At 40.0% G+C, this 15,492-nt stretch overlaps 1 protein-coding gene across 3 annotated transcripts in view; it reads right to left on the bottom strand.

Moving 5' to 3' along the window:
* The window catches only part of RABGAP1 (RAB GTPase activating protein 1), a 166,449-nt gene that overhangs the window by 133,040 nt on the left and 17,917 nt on the right, over positions 1-15,492 (bottom strand). For 2 of the 3 annotated variants that reach the window (XM_075560458.1, XM_075560457.1), the window contains exon 2: positions 4,669-4,868. In XM_075560458.1, the coding sequence (XP_075416573.1) occupies positions 4,669-4,818 (150 nt within the window). In that variant the 5' untranslated portion in view covers positions 4,819-4,868. The remainder of the gene's footprint in view (positions 1-4,668; positions 4,869-15,492) is intronic. The other variant, XM_075560459.1, reaches the window with a different exon arrangement.

The raw sequence follows: 15,492 nt of genomic DNA, 5'->3' as shown, positions 1-15,492 counted from the left end.
ATAAAAGATCACTTTATTGGGGACAGTGTTAGATGTTATATTAACTTTTTTAATTAAAGAAAAGCTACCACATATACTTGTACACAAGCTGAGTTTTGCAGCATATTTTTAATGCAGTTTTTTGTGGTAAAATTAGGCAGTAAAATCTTGGCTGATATTTGGATCAGCTTAGACTCGACTATCCATCTTGGGAGAAAAGAAACGAAAGCACAATTGTTTCTACTGTGTGATATTGTCCAGACTTAACTTTCTATATGTCAAAGACTTGATTCTTTGTCTGTGGGAAATTCTTGGAAAATTCTTAATTAATCTTCAATGCTTTGCTTAACTGCTATTTCTTCTAAGCTTCTCTTTTCTTCACCAGGTAACAAGTGTGTTCTCATACAATTCTGGTCAAACCTGTATTCTGGTGCTTGAGGAGCTATGTCATGATGACCTATTTACTTATCTGTCTCACCCATTACCACCCCCAACCCCTTGGCCTCTTTATTTATTGTTCACTGCCCCTTTAATTAAACTGAATGGCAGGAAAACCACACATTCTTATTGCTCACTTACCTCCAGCTTCTGAATTTCTTAGATTGACATTATGTAGTGGTTACCTGATCCTAAAACAGGTATTATCAGATATTGAGTCAGAAGATTAAAATTGGCACTACTACTATGTGAGATTAAAAGAATCCTTAATGGCATAGTGGCTTACGCATTGGAGTACAAAATTTACAGTCTAAGGAGACAATTAAGGAGTTCTACTGTGTCCTACAGTGTACCTATCAAGTGGGACTGACTATAACAGGTTTTAGCAAATGAGATTAAAGAACTGTACCTGCTATTTATTAACATCTATTAATTATTAATATTTTCTTTCTTGTGATAAATATACACTATGAAATGTGCCATTCAATAAATTTTCACATGTAATAGTTCAGTGACATTATGATCATGTTGTCCAATCAATAAACTTTGATCTCTACACCCTTGCCTATTCTACTTATTTCATATAAATGGGGTCATACACTTTGGGGCCTGGGCTTGCACTCCATCAGACTTGACCGGAAAACACTCCTAAAGGCCAACAAACAGTCCTTCAATTAACTACAAACTTTTCTTTCTTGATGTAGTTGTGTTGTGTTTTTTTGTTTGTTTGGGGGTGTGTCATTGGCAGCTTTTGTTGCTTGATTTTGCTCTGTCTTGTTTTTGTGATTTTATTATCTCCACACAGGTTTGTTTAAATAAAATAGGCTGGATGAACAATCTTGAGGCGAAAACAACGGGACTGAGTTCTGGGGAGACATGGGAGAGGGGGAGGGGGTGGGGAAAGGTAGTAGTGTTAACAAACCCAGGGACAAGGGAACAACTAGTGATCCAAATCGGTAGTGAGGAGGGTGTAGGAGGCCTGGTATGGCGTGACCAAGGGTAATGTGATCAAGGGTAATGTAAACAAGAGGAATTACTGAAACCCAAATGAAGACTGAGAATGATACTGGGACAAGAGGAAAGTAAAAGGAAATAGAGGAAAGAGGTAGGAGGCAAAGGGCATTTATAGAGATCTAAATAAAGACATGTACATATGTAAATATATTTATATATGAGGAAGGGGAAGTAGATTTATGTGCATATATTTATAGGTTTAGTATTAAGGTAGCAGATGAACATTGGGCCTCCACTCAAGTACTCCCTCAATGCAAGAATACTTTGTTCTATTAAACTGGCATTCCAAAAAAATAAAAAATAAGTAAGTAAATTAAAGAAAAATGCTCACCATCCCAACACGATCGCTGAAGACAAAGCAGGTAAATAAGCAAATGTGGTGAAGAAAGCTGATAGAGCCCAGCTATCAAAAGATATAGCATTTAGGGTCTTAAAGACTTGAAGGTAAACAAGTGGCCATTTAGCTCAGAAGCAACAAAGCCCACATGGAAGAAGCACACCAACCTGTGTGATCATCAGGTGTTGAAGGGATCAGTTATCAGGCATCAAAGAACAAAAAATCCTATCATTGTGTGCTCACCTCCATGATACGATGACTGAAGACAAATGGGTACATACGCAAATGTGGTGAAAAAAGCTGATGGTGTCCGGCTATCAAAAGATATAGTGTCTAGGGTCTTAAAGACTTGAAGATAAACAAGCAGCCATCTAACTCAGAAGCAAAAAAGTCCACATGGAAGAAGCCCACCAGCCTGTGTGATCATGAGTTGTCTAAGGGATGAGGTATCAGGCATCAAAGAACAAAAATCCTATCGTCAATGGGGGTGGGGTGCAGAGTGGGGACTCAAAACCCATCTGTAGGCAACTGGACATCCCCTTACAGAAGGGTAGCAGGGAGGAGACGAGCCAGTCAGGGTGCAGTATAGCAACAATGAAACATACAACTTTTCTCTACTTCCTAAGTGCTTCTTCCCCCCCGCCCCACTATCATGGTCCCAATTCTACCTTACAAATCTGGCTAGACCGGAGGATGTACACTGGTGCAGATAGGAACTGGAAATGCAGGGAATCCAGGGCAGATGATCCCTTAAGGACCAGTGCTATTGCGATACTGGGAGGGTTGAGGGAGGATGGGGTGGAAAGGGGGAACCGATTACAGGGATGGATCTACATATAACCTCCTCCCCGGGGGAGGGACAACAGAAAAGTAGGTGAAGGGAGATGTTGGACAGTGTAAGATATGACAAAATAATAATTTAAAAATTATCAAGGGTTCATGAGAGAGGGAGGAATGGGGAACGAGGGGGGAAAATGATTATCTGATGCTAGGGGCTTACGTTGGGAGCAAATGTTTTGAGAACGATGAGGGTAACAAATGTACAAATGTGCTTTATACAATTGATGCATGTATGGATTGGGATAGGAGATGTATGAGCTCCCAGTGAAGTGATTTAAAAATAATAATAATAAAGTAAATGGGGTCATACAATCTCTAACATTTTATGATCAACTACTTCAATTGGCATCATGGTTTCCAGATCCATCAATGTTGTAGCACATTACCAGCAATTCGTTTCTCTTTGTGGCTGAGTAATATCTATTGTTCAAAGAGGCTTCAACAAGTTCATGGAAGAATTCCATTATCTTTTCATTCAATTTTCCCACAACTTTTAAAAGTCCTCTCCTATGTTATATATCATTCTCTATTTACCTATTCAAGTGTTGACACGCATTCATGCTGTTCTCACCTTTTGGCTATTGTTCGCAGTGCTGTAACTAACAAACACTAGTGTTCAAGTATTTGTTTGCCTCCTTTTCATTCCTAGGTATTCATATGCTAGATCATGCTGGAACTTTTAAATCTAAAATTAGAGGCTATCCCCACTCATAACCCTTATGAACACTTTCTCTACCCTTACAATAAAGTCCAAATCCTGTAAGATTTTACATTATCCAGACCTTTCCTGGCTTTATATCTCATCCTGTATCGCTTACCACCTTGTCATTCTGCTGTAGCCTGTGGCCTAACAAGAATGGGCTCTTGCAGCTCTCCCCATGGGGTTCTTTCTAATTCCAGTTTCCTCTAGAAAGCTCTTCCTCCAGATTTCCCTATGGCTGTCTCCCTTCATTTAAGTCTTCTCTGCTGAAATATCTCCTCAAGACCATGTCAAAATACTACCTGCATGTCACTATTTATTAATTCGTCCTGCTTTATTGTTATTCACAGCACCTAGGGTTTTTCTCTTTATGTTTACTTTCCTGCTGTTTGGTGTCTGCTTCGACATTAGGATGAAAGCTTTGAGGGTATGGGACTTTGTTTTGTCCACCAGTGCCTAAAGCAGTACATGGATATAGATAAACCAGAAAGACTCATTGTGAAATCAACTCCAAACCACACCAATGCTATAGGCACAGAAATGCTTCATGACTGAATTAGCGAATTGTATGGTGTCTGGATTAGGTCCCAATAAAATAGCTTGAAAAGAAAAGAAAAAAAAAAGAACTGCTCCACAGGTATCCCAAGGCTGTAAATCTTAATGGAAGCAGATTGCCATTATCTTTCTCCCATGGAGCAGCTTGTAAATTAGAATCACTAACCCTTTAGTTAGAAGCCAAGTGCTTAACCTCTGCTCCTTGGTACAGAGTAGACACTCAATAAACAATTGTTTAATTAATAGATGTAAAAAATCAATATATGTAAATAGCAATTAAAATACTTTTAGATTACTTTTTAGAATAACAAGGATTTTACTGTTTTTATTTATATTTATAAAGAGCAACAAAATAACAGTATGGGAAAAGAAAATAATGTGGTAATAGCTATCTATCTAGCTGAGAAAATGGAAGCAAAAGTAGTCACAGGCTAGGTTTTTAGTGTTGTTTCCATAATCCTAAATTTATTATTATAAATAGAACTGCTGGCCTGCCAGTGCCCGTACACTACATGTACCCAGCCCAAATGAAATCAGCAGCCAATGATGAAAAAAGGAAAAACGATACTACGAATGACAAATCTTTGTACTATAACCATTAGTGGATGATTTAGAAGGTAGTCAAAGTGAAATCCTTCCAATATAAAATTCTCGAAATTATTAAGTATCAATAAAACTCTTCAGCACACACAAAAAGTGTATTTTTCCTTGTTCTCACTTTTCTTCCATATATTTTTTCCTGCTAAGGCCAAGCTTTGAATGGGCTCAGCAAAGAAACCATAATAAACAGCTTCTGCAGTCTTACCTTGAGTCCTGTTTTCTCATCATCACTTCCATTATTTGTCGATGGTGTCTCATCTCCTTGCCTGGAAACCAAGACAAAATCTTCACTATTAAGAGTAGAGACTGAGTCTGAGGAGACACTGATTTTTCCAACAGAAGCCTTGTCATCCATGACTCAAGAATGAAGCTCAACTCATGAATGATTAATTATCTTAAAAATGCCTGAAAAACAAAAATCATAAAGATACTTATATAGAGCTTCTGCCATATTTCTAAATATCTTTTAATTCTTATTAGACATGGAAAATAAGACATGGAAAAACATGAAAGCAAAACAAAAAGTCTCTGAAATATTTCCCCAAGACTTTCACTATTTACAGTTTAGGCTTTTTGTTCCAGATAATAAAGGAATTTTATGCTAGTGAAGGCCAAGATATTTCAAACTTTAAAAATATATATAAATAAAAGACATTCCCATCAGAATAATCCAGCCTAACTACAGGAATTTCTTTGGTATATGTTACAACGCAAGTCTTAGCCTATAAAAAACCAAAGAACTGAACTTCTGTTTTCTATCCCTATAATTGCAAAGATGTACTCATATATGAAGTTGAAAGTACTTAAGACTTAAAGCTTTCCCTAATACTGTTGTTCCTTAACTTTAAATACTAACAAGCATTAAGAAACTAAATTTCGGAGGAGGAGGAGAGAGTGGAGCACAGCCTGGCCCGATTAGAGCAGCCAGTCCACAGAGAGGACAACATGGCTGGCCCCACTATGAGAAATGATGCCCCTCAGTGGCTAAGGGCGATACAGGGGACAGCACCGGAGACACAGTGTGCGAACTGCACCTGACCTGATCCCACCACACCGAGGCAAAGCACTGGGGAAGTACAGTGGAACAGCAAGGGAATGGAGTGGTAAGGTCCCCAGGGAATGCTGAAAGTGGACTTTGGGGCCAGGGCGTGGTGCCCCAACAGACTGGACTGGAAAACACTCCTAAGGGCCAACAAACGATCCTTGAACTACAAATAAATAAATAAATAAATAAATAAATAAATAAAATACATTTCACATCAACACTCAAGAGAGAGAAATTCAAGGCAGGACAAGCAGTTAACATACTTGGAGAATTAAGAAAATGAGGGGGCTTCAATAAGCTCAAGGAGAAAGTCCAGGATCTTTCAACTCCATTTTCACATAAACTTTTTGAAGCCATCTCATATTTTAGAGGAAGTAATGTCTGCTGAGCAATCGGTTAAGCACTTGGCTACAGTAGAAGGTTGCAGTTCACCCCTATAATGATGTAACAGTCTGCTTCTGTAAATATTCCCAGCAGCTCCACTCTGACCTACCTGATTATACTCTGAGTCAGGATTAACTTGGTAGCAATTGATCGTTTACCTTTTTAATGATATTCTTTTCTATCTCCAGGTATTTGCCCTCCAATTTACCTCTCAAGAGTAGGTTATTAGTTTCTGTACTAGGTCAACTCCAACTGATCATGCACGAGCATTCATTCCTTCTCTTAGTGGTCTTCTTTTTCTCATGTAAGAGCCAAATATATTAAATTCCCTTTTCTCTGTTCCTACAGCACTAAAAGTAGTGGTTATTATATTGTATTACAATTAGATAATGAGTACCTCTTAACTTTTACATCTCCATTTCAAAGAAGAAATTAAAGCTGAGAGTAGTGGTGTAACTGTCTCAAAGTAATGTAAGTAGTTCAAGGAAATTTAACTAGAGATAAACCTCAAAATGGAATCCAGTCATTTTTTATCACAGAGACTGTGCTTTTCAAATAGATTAGGATGCCTTTCTAATGCGATATATGTGGGTCTTGTCCCCAAACACTAGGTACTGGGTAGAAGTGGCATCACTAGAGGGTTGTGGGGCTGTGGACAATCCTGGGTGATACCAAAATGACTGTTGCTATCAAAGTATGTAGGCCTTCAGGTTGGAGTATGGCCGTAGAGAATGCCACAGGTGCTAGACAGAGGCTACAGGGTGAACACTGGTCTCAGGCACTGCGCACCTCAGAGGAAAGGAGTAAGAAATGCTGGCTGCCCCCAGTTGCCCCTCTCACCTGGGTCCACTAGCTAACCCTTTCTGTCTAGGTCCATCCCCCACCACAACTATACTCTCGGCACCTGCCACCCTACCCCCAGCCATTGATACCAACCCTAGTGATGTCACTGGAAAAAGAGTCTTGTTTTTGTATTTTTTTGAATTTGTATTTTAGGAGGTTTTCATGCCCAATTTATCTTTTCCCCATTTATAAAAATGCAATATAACTGTAGGATAGCAGAGAACTAGGAAAGTCCTCGAAAGCTGTGATCTCAGAAACACCAAAAACTTTATATAATACTCTGGACTTGAAAATAATACAATTCAGAATTTCCCCACCTATTCCTCACACTTGCATTATCTCGATAACTAACATTGTGCATTTACAAGAGTGAAAAAATATCTACCGACTATTTTGACTATCAGAAAGCAGGCAGGCATGGTGGCCCATTGCAGAACATCCTCTACTTTAAGGAGGGTCTCTCGGTGTCCTCAGGGAAGCTAGACCTCTTGGCCCCACACATTCTGCTCTCTCTGGCAGACCTTAGCAGACAGCAGCCAGGGGCTGTTTCCTTTATGGCCACAGCCTCTGGACAGACACCAAGTCTGTGGGTACCTTTCTGGGTTCTCAGCTCCTATGCAGTTTAAGGCTCTGCAGCTCAAGCTTGCTGTGGGGTAAGTGGGAAGGGAGGAAAGAAAGAGGCATCACAGATGGTGTTTGGAAGAAATGCACAGGAGTTGGATATCCTGAAGTGAGCTCAACTAGACCAGGCCTAGAGCGGGGCAGGGCTGACAGGGTGGAAATGACGCCGCGGTGGGGCAGCTCCAAGAGGGAAGCACTGCCCCAGCACACTCGTTAAGGTGAAGGGGTGGATCTGTGGGCCCTCTAGTCACAGAGCCTGGCTTTATCTCAGCAGTGGTCCCTCCAATCCCCCTTCACAGAGGAATAATTCATAAGTGGACTTGTCACAGTGAAGAGCACATCAGTAAGTCTCACAAACTATTGTCGCTGTGATCATACTTTCTAAACCAGAAAAAGAAAAATCAGACAAATGGATGGTCTAAAACCAGAGGGGGAAATCATCCCCAGCTTTTGCACGTTGCCCACTTTTGCATAATACCCTGATCTTTGGACCTAAGGATGTCAGTAAGTGAAAAGTGAGTGTACTATGGAACTGAAAAAATATGGCAGGTTCAAAGTTCTGCCTTTTCTTTGAGGTGGAGATAGAAAAATATATTTTATGATATACTTTATAATTTGTTTGGGCATCTGAAAGTAAAAGTGTGAACGAGGTTCACCTAAAGTAGTACAGGATAAACCACCACAGTAAGATTTAATTTTACTGGATTCCAGAGGCATCCATAAGAAGAGGACATCTATGCAAGCCCAGAGCTCTGGATTATAGACCACCCCTTACCTCATCTCCACAATGAAAATAGACTTTAGGGTTGGTTAGTGCACACTTCGTAAAACCCTAGAGTATCTATAACTATTAGGTAGCTATGAGTAGGAATTGGCTCTATGGCAGTGAGGTTTTCATGGTCTTGAGATTACCAGGCCTAAAATTCTTTTTTTTCTCTTGCATATTTTTAGGGGCTCATACAACTCTTATCACAGTCTAAACATACATCAATTGTAAAGCACATTTGTATATTCATTGCCTTCATCATTCTCAAAACATTTGCTCTCCACTTAAGCCCCAGGCATCAGGTCCTCATTTTTTCCCCTCCCTCCCTACTTCCCCCCCCTCTCATGAACCCTTGATAATTTATAAATTATTATTTTGTCATATCTTGACCTGTCCGACGTCTCCCTTCACCCACTTTTCTGTTGTCCACACCCAGGGAGGAGGTCACATGCAGATCCTTGTAATCAGTTCCCCCTTTCCAAACCACTTTCTCTCTACCTTCCCAGTATCGTCACTCACACCACTGGTCCTAAAGGGATCATCCACCCTGAATTCCCTGTTTCTAGTTCCTGTCTGTACCAGTGTAGATACTCTGGTCTAGCCAGACTTGCAAGGTAGAATTGGGATGATAGTGAAGGGGGCGGGGGAGAAAGCATTTAGGAACTAGAGGAAAGTTATATTTTTCATCTTTGCTACATCGCACCAACTGGCTCGTCTCCTCCCTGTGACCCTTCTGTAAGGGGGTGTCCAGTGGCCTACAAATGAACTTTGGGTCTCCACTCCGCACTCCCCCTCATTCACAATATGATTTTTTTTCCTTTGATGCTTTTAACTGCTCCCTTCAGCACCTCTTCATCGCACAGGATGGTGTGCTTTTTCCATGTGGGCTTTGTTGCTTCTGAGCGAGATGGCTGCTTGTTTACATTCAAGTCTTTAAATCCCCAGGCGCTATCTCTTTTGATAGCTGGGCTCCATCAGCTTTCTTGACCATATTTGCTTATTCACCTGCTTTGTCTTCAGCGATTGTGTTGGGAAGGTGAGCATCATGGAATGTCAGTTCATTTTTTTAAATTTACTTACTTTTTTTTTTCTTTTGGAATGCCAGTTTAATAGAACAAAGTACTCTTGCATTGAGGGAGTACTTGAGTGGAGGCCCAATGTCCCTCTGCTACCTTAATACTAAACCTATAAATATGTGCGCATAAATTTATTTCCCCTTCCTCATATATATATTTACATATGCACATGTCTTTATTTAGATCTCTATAAATGCCCTTTGCCTCCTACCTCTTTCCTCTATTTCCTTTTACTTTCCTCTTGTCCCAGTATCATTCTCAGTCTTCATTTGGGTTTCAGTAATTCCTCTTGTTTACATTACCCTTGATCACGCCATACCAGGCCTCCTACACCCTCCTCACCACCGATTTGGATCACTAGTTGTTCCCTTGTCCCTGGGTTTGTTAACACCACTACCTTTCCCCACCACCTCCCCCTCTCCCATGTCTCCCCAGAACTGTCAGTCCCGTTGTTTTTGCCTCCAGATTGTTCATCCAGCCTTTTTTATTTGGACAGCTCTAATTTTCTTTTGTTTTCATTCTGCAATAATATCAATTATCAAAAGAATTCCCTTTCTCTGATTCTTTTTCCTTAAGATTTTTTCCCCTTCAGATTCCTTAGCCCTCAAACCTATACAATAGTCTGAGTGACTTAAAGAAAAAAGGAGGAGGGGGGAGCAGGGAGAGAGGGAAAAAAAAAAAGAGGACTTGATGCAAAGGGCTTAAGTGGAGAGTAAATGCTTTGAAATTGATTAGGGCAAAGAATGTATGGATGTGCTTTATACAATTGATGTATGTACATGTATGGATTGTGATAAGAGTTGAATGAACCCCTAATAAAATAAAAAAAATAAAAACCGAAAAAAGGAGGAAAGTGAAACTAAAATGGGACTTGGGAGTCTTGCAACAAACAAGTTCACTTCAAACAGTAACAAAAAAAAAGCAAAAACAAACAGAAAAATATTTTTAAAAAAACAGTATGTTAGCCCGGGTTGACTAGAGAAATAAATCCGTTGACATTCATATTAGAAAGAGCTTTAGAGCAATTATATATTAAGAAAACATCCCAGCCCAGAAAAAGTCCGTAAGTCCGATATTAGCCCATAGGTCTGATACCAGTATATAAATTCTCTCTGCAGACTTATGCAACACATGCAGTGGAAGATCTTGTGAATTCAGTGGCGATGGAAGTTTCTCAACCCTGGGGTGGGTCTCCACATGGCTCCTCCAGCTCCAGGGCTCTGGTTCCATCAGCGTAGCAGCATGTGGCTTCTCAACAGGATTGTCTTGCAGGGAGATGAAGGAAGGGGAAAGAGATAGAGATAGAGATAGAGATAGAGAGAGAGAGAGAGAGAGAGAGAGAGAGAGAGAGAGAGAGAGAGAGAGAGAGAGTGTGTGTGTCTGTCTGTCTCAGCTCCAGGGAAGAAGACAGGAGTTTTTCATATCCTCTGAAGATGGCTATGCCCACAGAGATGCATGATTGGCTATGACCTGATTGACAAGCTAGACTCCACCCCTGTAACCTATTTTACAAGTTGACATGAAATTATGTCACTACTACCAACAGTTTTATTGTCATTTAATCCACATATCTCACAATTCAATATTTCAATCAGGACAAGAAAAGCTGTGCCATCATTACAATTTTCTCCCCCTCCTTCAGATCTGTATTCTAATTTCTATAGATACAAACTCTCTCTGAAACACTTTGCACAGTCACCATTCCCTACTTTTCTCCAAAAACACTTATCACCATTTGACATAATTTACCTTTTAGTTATTTACTATGTCATATAAATTAGAATTTCAGCTCTATGAAGACAAGGATTTTTATGTTTCGTTAACTACTATAGCCCTAGATCCTGGAACAATCAATGTCTCACATGTAGTAGATGCTCAAAAATGTATTTAAAAAGATAAAAAGGAGCAAAAGCCACCTAATGAAAAGGTAAAATCGCCTTATATAAAGTGGCAAGAGTAAGAGCAGTAATACGAGGGGGTAACCCCCCCAAAATCGGAATTCCCCACCACCCAAAGCTATGCATTTTTTTGTGTGCAAAGTTATGTGTTGTTGTTTTTTTTTTTAACAAAACAACCTTATCACCTTCAAAGTACTCTCCATTATACTTAACACGTTTGTCATATCTGCAATTCCATTCTTGGAAACATTTTTCAAATTTAGCTGTTTGGATGGCTGACAGCATCTCACTAGTTTTTTTCTTCGCCTCTTCTATGTTATCAAATCGCTGTCCTTTCATGTCCCTCTTCAGTCACAGAAACAAAAAGAAGTCGCATAGAGTGAGGTCAGGTGAAGTCAGTTGTGTGGGGCAGGAGAGACATGCTGCTTTCTGCCAAAAGCTGGCATACTGAGATGGCTGCATGGGCAGGTGCATTGTCATGGCGGCAAAACCAGTCCTCCGTCTACTACAAATCAGGCTTTTATACCACACTGTTATGCAATCTTTTCAGAAACTCTAAATAGAAAGCTTGATTAACATTCTGACCTGGTGGAACCAACTCCAAATGCACTAAAATTGACACTTTCATCTTCATCTTCGTAAGCTGTGTTCAACATCACAACAGATTCTATGGTATCATCCCCTCTCCCCCCAGCAGGAAACAAAATTTCAGATGCATGCTGTTCCTTAAATCAGCCAAGACAAAAAACAAGGTTAGAGTGAAACTGCTTTTACCAAAACAAAAACAAAAAATCACTGTGACCAGAGAAAACCTTCCTAGGTGACTCCACTTGGTGCACTAACTCAGAGCGAGTTGCTAGATGTTCGCCTAGCAGGAAAAAGGCTTACTATAAAAGCTCGGCCTAATGGAGCTTTTTTCTGTTTTGCGGGAGTACCCCCTCTTATGTGCAAACCCATGGCCAATAATACTTTCAATGGAGAAAAAGTGAAAACATTTTCCATGTGACTGGGAATCAGAAAAAAAGTAAAATATGATTTGCAGATCATAGGATACCCCAGAGCCAAAAAAAACCCACACAAAAAAACAAGCTAAACTCACTGTTGTCGATTGGGTCCATGCCGACTCCTACCGACAGTACAGGAGAGGGTAGACTGCCCCTGAGAGTTTCAAAACAGAACCACCCTATCACATTCAAAGTTCTCTCCATTATCCTTAATGCATGTTATATCTATAACTCCCTTCTTGGAAACATTTACTTATTGGAGTAGAAAACCCCTTTCTTTCAAGGAGAGGCTGATAGCTTTGAACTGCGGATCTTGCAGTTAGCAGTCCACCAAGTAACCACTAGGCCACCGGGGCTCCTGGTATGACAGTACACGTAGACAATCCCTATGACTGGGGGGAGGGGGGGGAGAGGAACTAATTTAAAGATTTAGCAAAGTGGCTAAACATACAGAATTCAGTTGGTTTCCTTTATGCTAAAATAGAGCTCTGACAAGAAAATTAGGAAATGAATGCTACTTACAACAGCCACCCAAAAGGTTAAAAAGAGCAATCAGTACAGCCAAAGAAGCAAAACGTCTGTTCAAAGAAACTATAACTCATTAATACAAGAACCCAAACCAGACCGACATAAATCTTGTAATTCAATTTATCTACAAGCTTTTTGAAGTCCCCTCATATATTTCTGAAGGCAGTGTTTCTATTGTTCTAACTCTTCCCCAAAGTCTGTGATCAACGATTTACACTGTCACAACAGTAGTTTTGACATCTTCCAAGTGACTCAAATCATGTTCCACTGAAGTGTTCTTTGAGTTTGGGGAGCAAAATAGAAGCCCGAATGAATGGGCAAAGATCCAGGTACCAGGGTAGATATAATAGTGCTTCCCAATAAAATTCTCCAAGGACAGAGAGCTTCTGCTACCCTTTTAAGAATGAGCAAAATAAATAAATAAATAAATAAATAAGAAGAAGAATGAGCAAGAACACTGCCAAAATGGAAAAACATTCCTCAGCACAACCTTCTTGGCATTTTTCTGACTAATGTAGTTTTCTTAGCTCTTCTTCGGAAGCCCCCATGATTGTCCTGTGTCCTACAAGAAAATCTATCAAAATTACTCATTTGGAGTTCAACAAGCAGTCATCATACTCTTTTTAACTGAGCCTTGAATTTTTCAGCAAATTCTCCTGGAAACCAGTTTTGATTAGATCACTGTTTTGAAGGCACCCTCATTGGACTAAGTGGATTAGTGAGGAAATCTGTCTGGGGGCAGTAACACGTTTAAATGAGTTCTGTATGGAATAAATGTGTGTCTACATGAACTGGAGCCCCAGTAGCCACACATGTACTTTTTACACTTGATCTTCGCCAAAAGGCCGAAAAGCGATACACACATGTACTTTTTGACTAACCCTCACATATATGAATGCCCTGACAATTGGTAGACACAAATATTTGCCTCTTTCACAGAAGTAAAAGAAAACAGACCAAAAATAAACAAAAAAAGACCGAGGGGGATGAACAACTGAAACATGGGTGAAAGGAAACAGTAGTCGGTTTAAGATATAAAAATGAATATACTTTATCTTCTGTCAAGGGGTCAGGAGGGTGGTGAGAGGGAAAAAAGAGGAGCTAATACCAAGGGCTCAAATAAGTGTTTAGAAATGATGATGGCAACATGTCCAAATTATAAGAGCTAGCCCCCAATAAAATGAACTTTAAAAACAGATAAAATTTTTAACCAGGAAAACAGTGGTAGTTCCCAGACACTTACCAAGGTTCATCTTCAGTTCCCTTTTTCCTTGGGGATGTGTATTAACTGCACACACTTCAGTTTGACTCCACTCTCACTGACTGTTCTCTCCAAAATCTGACTGTGCCACCTCTCCCTAACACTCAAAAACCATAAATGACACGAAATTTCAAAAATAATTCTTTTCCGTTCCCATCGTACTTCTACCTACAGAGATAATGAAAATGCTGATGATGTCTATCTACATTTTTGCAATTATCTTTTGCTCCCATTTTCTACCTCTGGCTACCCTTTCAATTCCAGCCTTGCCCCTCTTTTGCTTTCCTACTTTTGGGGGGACTATCTAACTAGGTTACATGGTTAACTCCCAAAAGCATGTACTAGGCCTGCCTTTTCTCCTGAATTCCCTACAGATAGCATTCTTGTTTGATTTCCTATTACTCATTGTTTCTGATAATGTCAAGCACTAGGTATAGGGTCAGGGTGAGGAATAAAAGGTAACTCTTTATCATTGATACATTCAGTGGTATAAAAAACAGGTAAACAAGCCATTGTAATAAAAGGGTAAGTAAAGGGAAGTATTGCTACTAGGGCTCCAGTTCATACATGCATGGGGTTATTTCAAACACAACATGTTTAAATATGTCTTTGTGGTCAATGGATAGCTGCAGACACTTTAAATAAAACATTTTAGTCGCAGTGTAAAAAAAGAAGGTCCAATCAAAACAGTGTTGTCCCAGAGGATCAGCTGGACCAGTTCAATTCAAGGCCCAGAAGTCAGTTCGGAAGGGGATACCAAATAGGCCATCTTCATAGATTTTCTCAAATGACAAGATAGATTATAAAAGTTTTAAGAAAATCGAAAGCTCACTGGTGAGTGAAAAGTCAAGAAATTTCACCAATGTTTTAATTCATGACAATCTACCTGTTCGTTCTAGGGTAGCAAGAACTGTCCTAGATAAATTTGAGGGAAATCTTACTGAATCACGCCTCCCATTCACCCACCCACCCCCACGCTGCCCAAGCCTTTATCTTTTCCTTTTTTAAAATTTAATCACTTTGAGTGCTCATACAACTCATATCACCATCAACATACATCGTGTCAAGCACATTTGTTGCCATGATCATTCTCAAAACATTTACTTTCTACTTGAGTCCTTGGTATCAGCTCATTTTTCTTCTCTCGCCGTTCTCCCACCTCAAGAACCCTTGATAATTTAGAAGTTATTTTGTCATATTTTACACTGTCCGACGTCTCCCTTCACCCATTTTTCTGTTGTTCGTCCCCCAGGGAAGAGGTTATATGTATATCCTTGTAATCAGTTCCCCCTTTCCACCCCATCCTCCCTCAACCCTCCCAGTATTGCAATAGCATCGGTCCTTAAGGGATCATCTGTCCTGGATTCCCTGTGTTTCCAGTTCCTGTCTGTACCAGTGTACCTCCTCTGGTCTAGCCAGATTTGTAAGGTTCATGGGATCATGATGTTGGGGTAAGAAAGGGGGATGAAGCATTTAGGAACTAGAGGAAAGTTGTATGTTTCATCGTTGCTACATTGCACCCTGACTTGCTTATCTCCTCCCTGCAAACCTTCCATAAGGGGATGTCAAGTTGCCTACAGATGGGTCTTGGGTCCCCAATCTG

Source organism: Tenrec ecaudatus, chromosome 10 (genome assembly GCF_050624435.1).
Source record: "Tenrec ecaudatus isolate mTenEca1 chromosome 10, mTenEca1.hap1, whole genome shotgun sequence".
Classification (NCBI taxonomy): Eukaryota; Metazoa; Chordata; class Mammalia; order Afrosoricida; family Tenrecidae; genus Tenrec; species Tenrec ecaudatus.
Note: the sequence above shows the minus strand (reverse complement) of the source record. Positions and strands in the feature narration are given on the sequence as shown.